Genomic DNA, 17,763 nt, shown 5'->3' with positions numbered 1-17,763 from the left:
AGAAAAATTATGCTTGATTTCCATTGGTCTGAATTTTAAATTTTCCCTTTTTTTGGCAGAGGTTTCCTCTATCATAAAAAAGAAGCCAAACCAAGCTAAAAGAGGAGTGAGTATTATGTATAAGTACCTGGTAGTTTGTCTCTAAAGCTAAAGAATCTCTTTGTCCTATGGTTTTATTTGCTTTTTACTTTGAGCAATAATGTGTTGAACATGGTTTTGACATGTGCTTTTGTTCAATGAGATGAATGTTGTACTTAGTAAAGTTTTTAGAACGAATGTCTGATGTTCCTTCTGTCCCTGATATGACTAAAAACAATTAGCAGAGTCCTTCTAGGCCGAATTCTCTCCTGCCTGTCCTGGGTTCAGTGCTGCCCTGTGAGGCAGAGGGGCAGCTGTCTGCAGAGCTGGCACAGTGCTGTGCTGGAGCGCCATCCCTGGTGGCCTGTGTCAGGGCTCGAACCCTGGCCTCACCACTTCCTGTGTGACCTTGGCCACATTGCTGGACTCCCATGAGCGTCAGGGTCCTCTTCTGTAAGCCAGGGCAGTGATAACGCCAGCCTCCCAGAGCTGTGGGGACTGGGAGGAGCACGGGCGTCAGTGCTTGTCTTGGTACCTAGCAGGTCCTAACCTCCATCAGCATCAACCACGGTTGCCAGTTTCCTCCCAACGGGTGGATATAATCTTCCATGTGTTCCAGCTTGGAGCCAAAAAAGGAAGCTTGGGAGCCCAGAAACTGGCAAATACATGTTTTACTGAAATTGAAAAACAAGCGCAAGCAGTGGACAAAATGAAGGAGCAGGAGGACCTGGCCAGGGCGGTGCCCAAGGAAGAGTCCATGTAAGTGAGATTTTGTAACAGTGGGACATTTGGGGGTGCAAACTTGACTCCGACAACTCTGGGTCTGCCTTCCAGAGGCCACTTATCTCAGGGTGCGTGGAGGGCAAGCCAACTTGAGTTTTATGGAGCCTGTGAGGGCAGGACTGTTGGCATCAGCAAGAAGGGGACGGGGCACATCAAGAGGTGTTTGCACACAGCACAGGAAGCCTGACCACACACCTCCTTGCTCCTCCACCATCGTCTCGTTGGAGAATATAATATGAGCCATCAGATACGGTGCTCAGAGTTTTTAAAAAAGAGGTGTTATACGTGAAAGACACTCAGCCTCAGAGGTGCGAAGGAAATGCAGACCCAAGCTACATGGGGCCACTTGACATCCACCAGGGCAGCAGAATGAACAAGGCCAGGCCTGTAGCTCAGTGGTGGGTACGTGCACAGCATGCATCAGGCCTGCTTCCATCCTCAGTAACCCCCAAAATTGTTTAAAGTTACCTTATGACCTAGTAATTCTGTTCCTGAGTGTACTTAAGAGAGATGGAAACACACGTCCACACAAAAATTTCTGTGTGACTGTTCACAGCAGCATTAATCTTACTGTCAAAAGCAGAAACCAGCCTTATCTCAACTGATTAATGAATAGAGAAGCCTGACCACAGGTGGTGTATCCACACAGTGGAGTTGAGTTCAGTCAGGAAAGGAGAGAACACTGACTCCTGCCACAGCATGGATGACCTTGAAAGTTTGTGCTGAGACGCAGACCAGTCACTAGGTCACCAACCACCATACACCAGTGGCGACCTGGTTCACGTGAGATCCACGGTGAGGTGGGGGGGAAGCACCGAAAGGCCACTCAGACCCCTACTTTTATTCGTATTTATCTTTCTGGGGGTTTTCCTATTTCTGTGGGTGTTTTGTCTGCTTTAGCTTGAACGCCTATAGACTATTTAATGAAGAAAATACATAGACGTGTTTTTGAGGTTGTTTTAGGATTAGTTTAGTTAATGTTCACTGACATGCGTCCAGTGACACCTGGCACACAGGAGGTGCTCAGCCAGTGTCGTCTCCCAGCGCTTTGCTAAGTGGGATTGCCGAGGCCAGCCCAGGTCATCTGCAGTGGGTGGTTGAACTCAGAACACAGGGGCAGCGCTGCCCCGTGTTGGAGTGTTCCTGCCAGATCCACACACCCTGGACAGGCTTTCATTTCCACATACAAAGCTAGGTTTCTGGCCCAGGACAAAGGGGTGCGTTGCAGCTGGTGTTTGGGAGTGGCCTCTGTCTAGACTGTTGGTCCTTAAGGCTTCCCAGAGGGTGAAGGGCCGATGCCTGCTTGGAACAGAGATGGAATCTGGGAAGTGACCATGCCCTGGCTGCAGGGAAAGCAGCCGAGAAGTGTGTTCCTACTAGAAGCCACTCCCAGCCTTCCCTGGCACCTGCCGTTGGGCTCTGTAAGGCATCGAGAGAGCAGAGGTGCCCAGAAGGGATATTTTATGAATTTGACTTGGGAACCCAGGTGGGCCACTCTCAGTTCTGTTGGGGACACTGCAGCACTGTGCCCAAATGCCTGCCACTGATGTCAGACCCGTCTCACCTCAGTGTCACAAACCAGTGCTGTGCTGACCAGGAGCACGGGGGTGGGGGGGGGGGGGTTGTCCTGAGCATCGAAAATGTTCTACTAGTTGGGCAATTTAAAAAAAATATTTGTAGTTGTAGCTGGACACAATATTTTATTTATTTATTTATTTTTATGTGATGCTGAGGATTAAGCCCAGGGCCTTGCACGTGCTAGGCAGCCCCAGCCCCTGGGTAATTTTTAATGTCTGCAAATCAAGACTTCAGTTGGGTGAGCTGTTCCCTGGTGCAGCATCCTTTCTTGCAGCGTCACACTGTGGAGCTGCGTGGCCTGAGAGCTATCCCAGTGCTGGCCTTCTGGCAGCCTCTAGTGGTCCTCAGAGGCCGTCTGTTGGGAGGGTTAAGAAGAGGCGGAGCGGAGTGTGGCCTGGAGGCTCTGCGCCTCTGAGGATCCGGGACAGTCTGGCCTCCTGGTTCTGCCAGTGCTTCCAGAGCAGCCCTCCAGCCACTGTCCAGTGCGTGCTGTAGCAGGCAGCAGACCTCCTGTCACATCCCTCTCGACAGGTCTATTGTTTTTCTCCAAAAATTACACTTGAAAGAATAGTATTTATTTGCTAAGGAATAAAATAGACTTGACCTATTCTGTAGTAATAATATTACAGAGCAAAACCCTGCTTGATCATTAACAGCAGGAACAGCAAAGCAAACATGTTTTCCTCTTTCTTAGGTATTCTGTTGAGATCTGTTACTACACAGAATTTATTTTACTAGTGTTTTTGCCATGCCTCTCTTACAAGGAATTCCTGACTTTTCCTGATCTTATAAGATGATAACTTCAGAATCCCACAAAGAGAGTGTCACCTGAGGTGCTGGCACTTTGTTGTTGTCTCACTGATAGGCTGGAACCCTGCAGTGATACCACAGAGCCTGGTTTAGTTTTCTTATGAAAACTGAGGTTCTTACTGCAAGGACCTTCCTACTTCTTCAGACCTCTTGGGTACATTATTTGTAACAGGTGTTTGGTTGATGGAGCAGTACCGATCAGTGGTGCTGAAGAGACCATTGGCTGGTGAATGTCCCATTTTAAATGCTCAGATACCTGACTAATAGAGATCCCACGGGGGGTTCTTTTGTAAACTGAAGAATCCTTGTGAATCTCCCCCTTCATTTATTTATGAAGACAAAATTGTATATATTTTAATCTTAAATCACAGCAGATTAGTTTGACTAATTAGTGAGACATCAGATTCTGATGTCCTTTGGGGGAATGTGATAAAATATCAACCCGAGGAGGAAGTCTTGCCTTTTACTGTCCCATAGAGAAGTCATTGAGACTTGTATTGTTATTACACAATAATAGGTCAGATGAGCTAAACTTGAAAAGCAAGGACCAAAAGCATCTGTAGAATGCATTCAAATGTCCTGAGCATCTATTCAGAAAAGACTAGTAGGAAAAAATTCCATCTTCCTCCATAATCGCTAATTGTGGAAAGGAGTGTAAAGCTGAAGTATGAATCAATCGTCATCTGATTTGGCCTGGTATATTATGTAAGAGCACAGGGTCGACCCTCAGCTCAGGAGCATTTGTTTTCTCTGGCAGTGTGTCATCTTTACGATTAGCCTATAAGGATCTTGAAATTCAAATGAAGAAGGATGAGAAGATGAACCTGAGTGGGAGACGGAAAGCCGACGCGGAGAGGCTGGGCATGGGGCTTGGGAACTGCAGGAGGTAGGTGTGGTTCTGCTTCCTAATCAGGAATGGAGCTTCCTGGGGCTGTGTGCACTTCAGCCTTGAAGGTGTCCTCTTGGTGTTTCTGCCCTTCTTTCGTTGTATTTGCTTTACTCCAGGATTCAGAATTGTATGAAAAATTGCAAACATGGTTGTTAGAAAAAGGAAAAGGGTCTGACTTGTCATTGAGCTAGCACCAGAGCCCATGCCATGAGCATCACTATGGGCGGGCGTGACTGTGTTTTGTTTAGTTACAGAAAGATTTCCTTTTTTGTACTGAGGATTGGACTCAGGGGTGCTCTACCACTGAGCTACATCTCCAGCCCTTTTTGTTTTTTATTTTGAGGCAGAGTCTTACTAAGTTGCTGAAATTAGCCTCAAATTTTCCATCTTCCTACTCAGCACAGGGTTGCTGAGATTACAGGTGTGATTGGGCCCAGCGATCTCACAAAGATTTTATATATTTTAAAGTTTAACGAAAAAAATTGTTTTGTCCTGTGTTTTTAACCCTCTTGTTTGTCTCTGATTGGAATATAGCTTAAAGCATGCTTTTTTCCCTTAGTGAGATGCGGATCTCTATGAACTAACATGTAACTTTTCCCTGTTCTGTTCTGCTCTCTCAAGTGGCATTTCTCATTCAGTGACTTCAGATATGCAGACCATAGAGCAGGAGTCTCCCACCCTGGCAAAACCGAGAAAAAAGTACCATGAGGACAGCGAGGATTCTTACTTTACTTCCAGCTCAAGGTAAATCTAGTAAGAATCACCACCACTTTGAACAGTGGTGACGAGCACTCGGGTATTCATTGATTGGCAGTGGGAGTGAGTACAAATCCATGTACTGCATTGTTTTCTATAGCTCCGGCTGGTGCCAAAGCTGTGCTCTGGAATAAAAATTGGGGAAATATTTGTAAGTTGACAGTGTGTGCTAATATTAAAATGTCCAATAATAAAATCAGCATCCAAGAGTTCAAATTAGAGGTGGGGATAGATGTGTTTATCTAAAACATGAAATTGGAGATATGCAAAGTCCCCCAGTCAAAGGGATGGCTGCTGGGTGTGGCGCCCTAGAGGTGGACCTGCATCTGCCCTGGGCTTCAGCAGAGTCTCCTGCTTCAGAATGCCTTTGGGAGACTCCTGTGGCCTGAGTGTGTGGGTACTAATGAGCATAACTGGTGTGAAGCGGCCGTAGGGAGTGCGGGCAGCCGAGCCTCCTGTTGTAAGTCAGGGATCCGAGCAGTCAAGCAGCCCAGGGCCTCTGAGGGCTGAGTGAGCTTAGCTGCTCTGTGATAGGGAAACAGCCTGAGTCGCTTGGCTCAGTTCTGTGGCTGATCACTGTTGCTGGGGGCTAAACTAACCACACCAAAGGCCCCCTCAGGCTAGGAGCTGGGAAAAGCTGCATAGCATTGGGGCGGGCATGGAGTTGTCTAGCAATGACACTGGCTTCAGGGATGTCATTGTATAACAGGTGTGTGTGTCACCTAGAGGATGGATGTAAATACATGCTAGCTAGACTCATGGTAGAATTATTTATTTCCCTATCAAAGCGTGAAGAAAAGGACTTGTGAAAGACTGCTGTCTCTAACACTACTTCAAATCCCCGTTTGAAAAAAAAAAAACAAAAAACACAGCCTCCCATATTCCCTTTCAGTAGTTTCAGGGACCTGCATGGTTTATGTTTACCTATTTTTATGACCTGTGTAAAGCACCAGGTTTCAGTTTACTTGGGGATTATATCCAAATCATGCCCTTTAAAAGCATTTAAATACTTTTGTACAGGATGAAATTAAATTTGCAGTTTGATTTGGAAGCTGTGCACGCGCTGGCCACTTCAGGAATAGGTGTTCAGCCAGGGAGGAGGTTCTCGCATTTGCCCCTCTGACTTGCTCGCGCCTTGTGGTAATCTCACTGCTCACTGATGCCTTCAGATGGTGGCGTAGGAAGTAAGGAGCAAATTTCAAGGTGAACCCTGCTGTCACCTGGTAGCAGCCTAGCTGAAGGGCCCCAAGTGGGCTCACCTGCTGACTGGGAGCCCCAGATCCTCATGGCCCCAGGTGGTGGCCTTGGGGACCTTCAGGGCTCTAGACAGAAGAGTTGGCCCTTGTGGCCCTGGAGCAGTTATTTACCATTTGAACCTGGGAGCCCTCAATGTTTTATTGTAGACCAGGCTACCTGGACTCCCACCAGAGAGACCCTAGTGCATTGTTTATTGTGACCCTCGGGTTGTCCAGGGACATAAATGTCTGTCTAGTTCTCTGTGAGCAGGTGACCACTGTTAGTCAAGCGTGGCACTATTAGTTAGGTTCTTTGGCACACAGGGACTCCGAGATCCAGCATTTTAATGCCATGAAGAGCTCTTACTGCTTCCAAATTATTCATTAGCCATTAGAACTTGCAGATTATGAATTATAAAGGAGTGTCATTTCTATTAAAAATAAGATCAAGCCCATCCTTGGGTTTTGAGTTTTATTGAGTTCCATTATTTCCAGGACATAAACAATGCAATTACATACTGAGTTCAGAATGAGCAGGGAGCACTTTGTGCAGCCAAAGGGCTCCTGGCCTCTACCAGTGTGCCTGCAGGGGCTCTCAGCAAGGGCTCTGGGGAGGGTGCTCCGGGTGGAGTGAGGACACTGTGAGGGCAGACACCAAAGATGGAGCAGGGAGGGAACACCAGTGAGGCTGGAGCCAGGCTGCTGAGTACCCAGGAGAGACACAGTCCTACTCTCCCATCCTCCCAGGGCAGCTCAGGCCTGTCTGGACATCTGTCTGTCCCCTGCGAGTTGCCAGAGCACAGAGCGCTGCTCGTGATGAGTGGTAGGAAGAGAAGCTGCTGGCGTGGCTGCTGCTGCCTGAGCCATGCTGGTCAGGAGACCTAGGCAGTGGCTTTCTCTTGCCTCCTGACCTGGATAGTTCAGCCATTTAGAAACCGCCCAGTGCCCTCCGCTCTAAGAAGAGCACTTCGGCTGTGTGAAGAAAGCGTTAGTTCCTTAGAGTGATGCTAAGTCTGCAATTGTAAGTGCCTCAATTTCAGTGTTGTGAAGAACCAGAAGGTTCCAGCCTCCATGCTCAGGCCCCTGTGCACCTTCCAGGGCTACCCAGCCTCCCATGGACTCTTCGTCTCGGAGCAGCTCAGGAAGAAGCACTGCTCACATGCTTCCTGGGTTTCTGAGCTTACAGTAGCCTCTCCCTGAACCAGGGCCTGAGACCCATGAGGGCAGGCAGAAAGGCCCCATAAGTCACCTGGGTCCCCTAGCAGAGTACCCGCCCTCCTAAGTGCTTGTTGAGTGGTTTGTCATTTTCTCATTGAATGGGTCTTACTGTCTCCCTTAAAAAGCAGTCTGTCAAACATGGGAGGACCTCTCTCCAGGCCAGGATGTGTCCCACATCTTTGGTCCCTTCCTCTGATGTGACTTCGAATCCCTTCATTGTTCTGGTCTCTGTTCTCTGAAGATGGGTTGTCTCTGTTCCTCCAAGCTGTGGCCCGCCATGCTGAGCTGCTCACCAGCAGGAGCACAGGGCCCTTCGAGCTGAAAGCCAGAGCCTGGCACAGCGGTGAGGAGTCTCATGCAACAAGACGTGTTTTTTTGTTGTTGTTATTGTTGCTTTTTTAATACACATATATATTTTAGTTGTAGATTGACACAACACCTTTATTTTATTTATCTTTATATGGTGCTAAGGATCAAATCCAGGCCCCCACATGCTGGCAAGTGCTCTACCACTGAGCCTTAGCTCCAGCCCACATGATGTGTTCCTAGTGCCCTCTTTCCAGGGCAGGCAGAAGCCTTCTCCACAGTCCTTACAAAGTCGCACCACCTGCTTCAACAGCAGTCTTATCCCGCCTCCCTCTTTTGCTTTTTTCTGCCTGGAAAGAGCTTTGTGGGTGCTGGGGCTGTCGCTCAGTGGTAGAGCGCTGGCCTAGCACATGTGAGGCCCTGGGTTTGATCCTCAGCACCACATAAAAAGATGAATAAATAAAATAAAGGTATTGTGTCCACCTACAACTAAAAAAACGTTATTAAAAAAAAAAAAAAGAGCCTTTGTTCCTGCACCCTGTGCCTCCGCCCAGATCTTGTTTCCTGGGTCCCAGCAGGTGGGTCCTGCAGGCTCTCACGCTCTTTCCCATCTCACACCCTGCGCCTGGCATTTCCAGCTTTTGTGCAACTCCTTTCAAGGTGGAGCTTGGCACTGGCCTTTCTTCCTGTGCTCCTGGTTCTCTCTCTGGGGACAGGCAGGGGTACATTCTCTTCACCTGCCTTCCAAACCCTGAGTCCTGGGACCTGCCTTTCCTCAGAGTCCCTTGGGGGCCAGTCTGTCCATGGACTCTGACATAGCACAGTCACTGTTTATCAAGGTCTGTCCTGTCCACCTCGCTTGCCAGTCTCAGTCCTATTCCAGGCAAATCTTGCTGCTCTGACCACACAAGACACTGCCGTCGCGGGCTACGCTAAGCAGCGCTGTGCTGGGATGTGCTGGGATGTGGGGTCAGTTCCCTTGGCCAAGCAGCATTACTTGTAACTAGACTTAAAGAAAATGAAATATGTGACCAGTGGAGGATAACACTGAGCAATGTCACGTGCTGCCTGGAGAAGCCAGGTCATGCTGCGATGTAAACATGCCCCAAATCTCAAGGGCGTCACATCAGTTTATTTCTGGGCACATCAAGTCAGCCGCAGTGCAGGTGATTGTCTGGAGCTATCTTCCATGTGGTGCCTCAGATGTCCAGGCTGATGGAGGGTCACCTGCCTGAGGCTATCCATGTGGAAAACACAGCCATGTCCCTGCAGTAGCAGGGAGAGAGGGGACAGGTGGGCTGAGCACAGCGCTTGAAAGCCTTAGAAGTGACGCCTTGTGTCTGCTGCTATTTGTCAGCCACAGCCATTGGGGCAGGGAAATGAGAGACTGCAACAGGAGTGGATGTCCCCACTGACCTCCCATGTCACTGTCCCCTCTTGTTCCTACAGGTACTTTGATGACCCCATGGAGCTAAGAGGCAGTTCCTTATCTAGCTGGGATGACAGTGCAGATTCCTACTGGAAGAAAGAGAGCAGCAAGGACTCAGAGGCGGTTGTGAAAGGTGCAGCCTCTTCAGACAGGTATGAGCACAGCCTGGGGTTGCCATGGGGACACACGCAGCGCAGCGGGGAACACCAGGCGAGGGGAGGGGAGGGGAGGCATGGAGACCTTCCGCAGCACTGTTCCTGAAGCCGTCTCTTTTAAGTCTCCTTTACATGTGAAATGAGTGATTCTGCATTGGAGGCACAGACTCACCTGTGGATCTCAGTCAGACACAGGAGGAGGCCTCCTCCTGGGGATTCCCAGCCCAAGGCCCCGGGTGGCCTGGACCAAGATGCATCACTTTTCCCATTTTGAAGTCTTATTTAAACACAGTACAATGTACATATGTATAGATATTTTTTCTTTTTTTTTCCTTTTTTTTTTTTGCTCGAGATGGGCTAAGTTGTAATCCTCCTGCCTCAGTCTCTGGAGTTGCTGGGATGACAGGCCTGAGCCACCACACCTCTCATCTTTTTAGGTTACAGTTGTGCAGGTTTTGGCAAACACGTACGGTTGTATACTGGCCACTGAAAGCAATGAACAGAACATTTCCCCCCTCCCCCAGCCCCTGCTGCCCTGTGTAGACAGCCTTGGTACCCTGGTTTGTCCTTGGCTTTCTCAGGATGCTGTGTGAATGGGCCCAGTGGTGGCCCCTCCTGTCCGGCCTCCGTAACTCTCCTCGTGTGTTTGGCTGCAACTTATCAGGCTGTGTCTCCCTCTTTATCACCAACGTTGCTTATCCTTCCACCTGCTACAGGACTCTCTAGCTGTTAGAGATCACGAAGGACCGTATAATTTATTGCCCCATCCAGGGGCCCCTTGTGTGTAAGCAGAGGTGGTCTAGGCACCTGGGGTGTGGGCACCCTACCTGCACCACACACTGTGTACGCAGTGTCATATCCGACATGCGCAATTACACGTCAGAACTGAAAAGAAACAACAGACCTGTTTAGGCAAGAATTCCTTTAAATGTTGTATTGTTTGGATTTTTTTATTAGAATTTTCAGGCTTTTTAAAGTAACCTTGAGTTCTTTTACAAAATTGCTGCTATTAGATTTTTAAATTATAAACTGTATTATGTGCACTCTACAGATGAGGGCGATTTCTGCCTCACAAGTTGGTTTACCTCCTCTGACTCTTGTGATTGCAGAGCTACTGCTCGTCGCAAGCCTGACTATGAGCCCACTGAGAGCACAGATGAGGCCCAGAAGAAGTTTGGTAACGTCAAGGCCATTTCATCAGACATGTACTTTGGAAGGCAAGCCCAGGCTGATGTAAGGCCCAGAGAGTTCCTTCACAGGGAACCCCACAAGGCAGGAAGAAGGCCTGGGGGTGGGGGCAGCGGGGATGCTGCCAAGGCCCCAGGCTGAGTGCCCGAGCCAGGACTGGAGCGAGGCCTTTCTGACCGCTCATCGCCGGCCACTTCAGCAAGACAAGTGCTGGGCGGTAGAGGCTGGGCCTCCTTTCTCTTCCCCTCAGTATTTTGAGTGAATGACAGGTGATTTTTGATACAGCTGTAATGAACTGATAATCTTTAGCCATCGTGAAATGGGGAACATGGGTTGATTTGTGGGTGGCTGCATTATGTCCGGGTTGTTGCTCTGGGGCCGTGCCAAGGAGGCCTGCTGCACTGGGGGCTGTGGTGGGGGTGGAAGGTCCCAGCCAGCCGGTTTCGAGGTGCGGCTCTGTCTGCCACACTCTTAGAGGTCCCTGTTCTCGAGGCTTCTTGGACCCCACTCTGCAGATTTTATTTCATAGCAATACCATCATTTTCAGAATCGAATGGCCTCCTGTGTGTTCCCCCACCTGTAAAATCTGCTTTGTTTTCAAGTCCCTGGCAGGGCTGGGGGTAGCTCGGTGGTTCAGCACCTGCCGGCACACCTGAGGCCCCGGGTTCGGCCCCCAGCACTGCAAAAGCCTTTTTCAGTTAAGGTTGATAGCATTCAGGTTCGGTTCTAAAATGGCGTGATACCTGGCAGCTGGCTGAACACAGCACAGATCCAGCCTCTCCCCCTGCACCGCTCACATGGCCTTGATGTCACAGTGGATTTGGCTGCCTGTGCTGTCCCCAGGACCCTGCCTGGCAGTTACAGTAACTGAGAGAACAGAGCCTAGAGGGAAGCAGCGCCTTGGGGAGCCTTTTCCTGCCGCTGCGCTCCCTGCAGGGAGCCTGACGGCCCTCTCCTTTCTCCTAGTACGAGAGCAGGGCCCGGCTGGAGCGGCTGGCAGCCAGTTCCTCCATAAGTTCCGCCGACCTGTTTGAGGAGCAGAGGAAGCAGACGGCAGGTGAGAGGCTGACGGGCACGGCTTGTGGCTTGTGTCCACCACACGGGCACATCATGCTTCCTTGGGGGTTTTGTTGTCCCAAAATACTTGAGCAAGTGTCCTCCGCCTCCTGTGTCCTGTGAAGCTGGGAAGGAGGAGGCTACTCTTCTGGAGTCACTCTTGGGGAGGCCACATCGTGAAACTTAAGCAGCGGCGCGCACAGCATCTGGCAGGCTGTCTCTTAGCACATGTGGTGAACTGGTGTCTCCTGGCACATGTGGGTGTGCAGACGCCACAGGGTGCTGGCCCTGGGGACACGGGGCTCCTGCCAGCTGACCACAAGTCCTGCCTCAAGGTCGCAGTGAAGCTTAGATGGATGCTGTGTGTTCTGTGTCACCCAGTCGGGTCTGACTCACAGCAGGTGCCTCACGGGCCTCAGCCCCCAGGGGTGGGTGGCAGCCCATAAGAACAGGGATCCCCCAGGAAGGTCAAACATCCAGGAAGCCGGCAGGTGAAGAAGTGCCTGTCTATGCCATCTTGCCTCAGGGTGGGACCCCAGTGACAGGTGTCCTTTCATCCCAGGGCTGGGTTGGGAGGGGATGGCCTGAGAGCGCAGGTGTGAGCTTCAGTGCAGCCACTTGGGGACCGCCCAGAGCCCTGCCTTCCGGCTTCTGCTCCACACCCCGAGCTGCAGGAGGGCCTGGTGCATGGCCATGGGCCCCCCCAGACCACAGGTGTGAGGGGAGGCTGTGTGGTTGACGTGGAAGGGCAGTGTCCTCTGAGGTCACTTTAGGAACCCCTCCTCAGCAAGAGAGCTGAGGGGAGGGGACCCCGGCAGCGAGTGTTCCAGGCCCGGCACCCGTAGGGAGCTGGATGTGCTGGAGAGGAAGGTCATGGGTCTCTCTGCAGGGGTGGCTGAGTGACTCAGTGGCTTCCAGCTATGGAGAAGTGACATAGAAGGCCATAGCACAGACAGCCAGTGTCCAGGGCCTTCTGTGATGCGGCTTAGAGCATGTTAGAGACCCACTGTGGCCTTGGGGTACAGCGGGCACCACCAGATAGATCAATGTGCTGTGCAGGAAAGAGCATTCTCTCCAGGTGTGTGGCTGGCAGAGTGGCTGGCAGGGTGAACAGGGGGCAGGTGGGCACTGTGCCAGAGTGGGCAGGCCCTGCACCTCGACTTTTGCTAGACTGTGGCAGGGCAGCCAGGGCCACGGCTCCCTGTGCCTCACCTCTGACCTCAAGCGAGGGGACTGTTGGTCTTGCTCAATCTCCATCTGACCAGCGTTTCCCAGCCCCAGGTCTACTGGGGCAGGGGTGGCCCTGGGCCATGTGCTCTGAACTTTCAGGATCCTGGCCTTTGTCAGGCAACTTCCTCTTTCCATCAGCCTGGCACGTAGGCCGCCTTCCAGTGCTCCCAGCAGACCCACCCCAGGGCCCACTCAGGTCAGCTCCGGGCCTGGCACCGCCAGTCTTCTCAGGCCAGATACCTGGGTTATAGAACCACCCCAGCCATGGATGGTTTCCTAATTCAAGTTGCTGGGAGGTTTACTTCTAAAAATGGGTTTTTGTTTGTTTTTAAACTCTTGGAGATCAAATGGCAGTGGCCTGCTTGTTGCTGTGGGAGGACTAAGGCAGCCCCTGTCTGCATCCTGTCCCTGTAAGAAAACAAAGGTTCATTGATTTCTTTGACCCTGTGTCAGACAACCGTCCATAACAATTCAAGATCATTGTAAGGTGCACCCTGGGGCGCCACCACCCTAGTCTTGGCCCAGGCGGGTGGTCCCTATTGGGCTTGCCCCCATTCGGAACCAAGTGATGCAGACCTGGGGCCACCCCCCTGCACTTCCAGGTTCCCCCAGGATGCCAGCACATTCCGTGGTTTTCTGGAAACGCTGACTTTTTACTTAGAGAACATTCAGCAGAGCGAACGCTGGTTTTAAGAAATGGTCCTGTGTGCCTTAGCTTCAGGCGCTTGCCCCTGTGTGTGGAGTCTGGGTGCATTGAGGGCCTCGTAATTTAACCTGGGGAGAAGGGGAAGGTAGTTCCAGTTGAGACTCCTGCCTGTGAAGTAACTCCCCCACTGTGTCCCCACCAGGAGCACCAAGACTTCTGGCAGCTGTCCCCTTCAGGGGTGGAAGGACTGAGTGGGAAATGCGCGTCAGCACCCTTGGCCAGCCTGCTCCTGCAGTGCCTGTGGTCACTCCCAGGGAGCAGGGCCAATGGGGACATGGATTGCCATGGACTAGGCCCTGCCTGGGAGAGGGGAGCTCAGGCCCAGGTGACAGAGTGCAGGTAACTTGAGAGCCATGTGAGAACAAAGTAGCTGGAAGCCCCACCCGCCCTTCTCAGAATACTTGTTTCAAGAAAACCAGTTGTAGGGCCTGGGGGTGGCTCAGGGTTAGAGCACTGGCTCTCCCAGGTGCAGGAGACCGCTTTATCCCAGCGCCTGCCCCTCTAGTCTAGGCCTTGGCTCTCTCCTGTGGGGCTTGATGGCTGGAGGCCCTGGAGCACTGTGCTCAGTCGGCCTGAGGTCTTGCTTGGCTGTTGGTCGGAGCATTTGGAGCATTTGTCGGACATCGCAGCTGGGAGGCTGAGAGTCCCTTAGGCAGAGTCCTCACTGACTCAGTGCATCCCAGCCCTGACCCTTCTCAGAAGCAGCAATCTGTGGAGAGCACTTTGTTCTTGTTGGATTCGTTGTTCTTTAAATCTTGGAAAAACTTTTCTCTTGATTGTCTCGATTTCAGGGAAATTGGTACATAATGTTCCATTAAAAATCCTCGTGGTCCAGCCTGCGCCATGGCCAGGGGCTGCTGCGATGGCCTCCTGCCCGCACAGTTCAGCCCTCTGTTTAGAATCCTGCCCCAGGTGGGCCTGCAGCTCCCCTGCCCACTCACCCACCTCGGCTCCTGCCAACCTCATTTCTTTCACTTACCGCCTGAGCCTGGGAGGCCCCCCCCCTCCCACCCACTCTGCCCAGGTGCCTCACAGCAGGGGCGAGACCATCCCACGCTGTCTCCCCTGACAACTGAGGAGCTCTCTGGGGAAGAACTGTCTCTTCACTTTTCCGTGGCACATGGTGGAGCATTGGCAGGATGAGTGATGGGCAGCTGGGCAGACAAAGCATCCAGCCACTGGCTGGCCTGGGAGCCTGCCCACTGGCTGCAGGAACGTGTGTGGACCCTTTGCCCAGCACCCTGAGGTCCCACAGCCAATGCCAGGTGGCTGTGGTGATGTTCCCTTCCCATACCAGCCTTAAGAGCAGAGCATGTGCCCAGTGCAGGTGTCCCCTCCCAGCTGCTAGAATGTTGCTGGGCCCCTCCTGTGTAGCTGTCTGGAGTAAGCGGGAGGGGCGGCCCTTGTCCTCTAAAGTCACTAGTGTCCTGGCTGTGGTTGAGGGACAAACTGGCATCTGCCCTGTGTATGCAGGAAATTACAAGCTCTCCAACGTGCTGCCCAATGCCCCCGACATGGCGCAGTTCAAGCAGGGCGTGAGGTCCGTGGCCGGAAAGCTGTCTGTGTTTGCCAACGGAGTGATGACTTCCATCCAGGTCAGTGAGGGCATGCTCTGACCCCTCCTCCCCACACAGTCGCAGGGCAGTGGGTGGTGGGTTGCTGCTTTGTGTGTTTGCTGCAGTGTGACCCAGGGCCTCAGGAAACCAGAAGTCACAATTCTATATTGGCTTCAAATTCTCTAACTTATGACATGGATATGGCATGGTAGTTATTTAGTTTTCTCCTAGTTTGGAGCAGAGGATTATTAAGAAGAAAGTGTTTATAAAATCATCACTAATGCCCCTGCTCAGAGAAAAAAATCTGTTAATATTTTGGTATAGTTTAGTTCCAGATTTCTGTGCAAGACATTAAATTAAAAGGGGATTATATAGTCTATGATTTTATATCCTTAGAACATCTAATTTAGTTACTATTCCCATGTTGGATATTTAGATTGTATTTCAATCTTTTAAATGAAGCAGAGATGGAATCTGAAATAAAGCCATCTCAGATTATGTGAAAGGCTTATTTCTGGAACCTTCTAATTTGTATCATTTTAGAAGGACTCTGTTAACATAAAACGACTCTAGTTGGGCACAGTGGTGCACGCCTGTAATCCCAGCAACTCAGGGGCTGAGGGAGGAGGATTGCAGGTTCAAGGCCAGCCTCAGCAACTTAGTGAGACCCTGTCTCAACATAAAAAATACAAAATACCCCAGGTTCAATCCCCGGTATCACAAAACAAACAAAAAGCATGGCTCTGGCAGGTTGCTGAATCCAGGTGGTCTCTGGTGCCCCCAAGGGGATTCCTAGTCCCAGGGGCTGCTGCTGTGGCTGCTGGGGTGGGTAGGGTGGGGATCCCTGTGGGGGTCACCTTGCCTGACTGGGTCTCTGTCACAGGCTCTCTGCAGAGCCACAGAGCTGCTTCCCACCCCTCGGTTGGCTGAACCTACATGGGTCCCTTCTAGTGAGTAGCACCCCCATTTGGAAGGTGGTGGCCTCATTGTACAGATCGCCACCTTTTCAGGTCCCTGTTTTACAGTGAAGAGGTGGAGGCCCAGAGGGCGAGTCACTTCTCTACCATCAGCAGCTGGCCCCAAATTTTAGGGTTTCAGACTGGCGGGTGTTCCTCTGTCCTCCCCAGAGGGCTCAGCATGTGGCCATCACCTTCCCAACACCCCTGCCTCACACGCTCACGGGCCCTGGACGAACCCTGCAGCACGTCCACCCGCAGGTTCCCAAAGCCCTCGCCATGTCCTGGACGTCGGAGAGCATCGGGAGGCCCAGCAACCTGTGTCTTGCCCTGTGCTTGGGGTGCAGCGTCGGTGCCGATGCCACACACACACACACACACACACACACACACACACACACCTGTCCCCACCTCTCGTGCCCTGGGTCAACAGCCGCATCAGCTGCGCTGCGCTGTTGGGAAGCCCCAAGCAAACCCTGGCTTTGGTTCTCCCCAGGATCGCTATGGCTCCTGATCCCCAGGTCAGGCTCTGCGCTTCCTGGAAAAATTGCCTCTTCTCGTGGACCAGTGACCGCATCACAGGCTGCGATAAAGACCAGACACACCAGTTTTCAAGATTGTTTTGCTACTTTTTCACATGGTATATATACACTTCTGATTTTTAGTATTTCTTTTTGAGAAATTCCTATTTTTGATGTAGAGAGAAGCCTTATTGTAATTTCCACTTGCACCAGTCCTGCGCATGCCCCTGTGGGCACGTCCCAGCGGATCCTCGCTTTGATTTCCAGGAATCCTTAGTTCCAGCAGTGGGGCTGCAGTCCCCTCCGCCCCTTCTCCCTGACTGAGCCTTCCTCCGGGGAGCAGGGCGCACACTGTCCGCTGACCCGGGATTGGCCTGGAGAAACAAATTCACAGCACACATTTCGTTGAAAAGGGAGCAGAGAATAAAACAAAAGACCAAAAATGACTGGTGTCTGATTTGACAGATTGACTGTTCGTTTTTATTTCCATATATTGAGGTGATTTCAAAATAATGTCCCTTTGTAAGTTACTTGTTATGTTCTGTAAAGTTAAAAATACTTCCCCGTAGTGCTTTTAACAAACCTAAGCTTCCACATTGTCAAGGGAATTAATTTGGTCTTTTGACGAGGTGTTGCTGTTTGAATCTATGAGAAGTGAAAGCCGAGAGCTCCCTGCGTGTGCTTATGAATCAGTCCAGTGGCAGAATTACGGTTGGAGAAGGCGAGGGGGCACAACTGCAGACAGCAGTCATCGTAGTGAAATAGCTTTGTTATGATTTTTTGTCTTAATCTTGGTTTTCAAAAAGTCACAGAATGTTTGTGAATCAATAAATAAAGACAATCTGGCTGTGTGATAGAGGCACTGGGGTATGTTGTTCAGCCGTAAAATATATTTGAAATTTGATGAACCAAAAATGTGATTTCAAATGAATATTTTGTGAATCTTTCTTAAAAGCTCAAATTTGTAGACTCCTAAATACAATAAACAGTCGCAGCAGATCCCGTGAGCCATGTTTCCTTTGCTTCGTTTTTAACTGACGTCTTTGTGGGTCAGGACCGTGGTGCAGCAGACCAGGGCGATGCTCTTAATGTGGGTGGATTCCATTAACGGATGTTCTTCACGCGTCCTGATGGGGACGGGGGTGTGGGTCCGCTGGGGCCTGACAGTGGACAGGTGCTTCCTCACAGTCCAGGGCCGTGTCCTCAGGGTTGGTTTCCGGTGAGGTGCCTCCTGCATGAGGGAGCCCCTGCCTTAAGGACCCTTTTGTCATCTCCCCTCTGGGATCCCTCCCTGTTTGTCATTTGGGCCTGGG

The 17,763-nt window shown here is 51.1% G+C and overlaps 1 protein-coding gene across 1 annotated transcript in view; it reads left to right on the top strand.

Moving 5' to 3' along the window:
• Positions 1–17,457, top strand: part of Arfgap3 (ADP ribosylation factor GTPase activating protein 3) — a 48,318-nt gene extending 30,861 nt beyond the window's left edge. The window contains exons 8-16 of the mRNA XM_046429429.2: positions 60–106; positions 698–837; positions 4,007–4,135; positions 4,760–4,882; positions 9,103–9,234; positions 10,347–10,470; positions 11,392–11,482; positions 14,891–15,012; positions 16,426–17,457. Coding sequence (XP_046285385.1) covers positions 60–106; positions 698–837; positions 4,007–4,135; positions 4,760–4,882; positions 9,103–9,234; positions 10,347–10,470; positions 11,392–11,482; positions 14,891–15,012; positions 16,426–16,443 — 926 coding nt within the window. The 3' untranslated portion in view covers positions 16,444–17,457. The remainder of the gene's footprint in view (positions 1–59; positions 107–697; positions 838–4,006; positions 4,136–4,759; positions 4,883–9,102; positions 9,235–10,346; positions 10,471–11,391; positions 11,483–14,890; positions 15,013–16,425) is intronic.
• The last annotated feature ends 306 nt before the right edge of the window (positions 17,458–17,763 follow it).

This window comes from Marmota monax, unplaced genomic scaffold, assembly GCF_021218885.2.
Source record: "Marmota monax isolate L192 unplaced genomic scaffold, Marmota_monax_Labrador192_F-V1.1 WCK01_AAM20220418_F8-fsc00051, whole genome shotgun sequence".
Lineage (NCBI taxonomy): Eukaryota > Metazoa > Chordata > Mammalia > Rodentia > Sciuridae > Marmota > Marmota monax.
The sequence above is the reverse complement of the archived record's forward strand: the minus strand, read 5'-3'. Positions and strand labels throughout refer to the sequence as shown.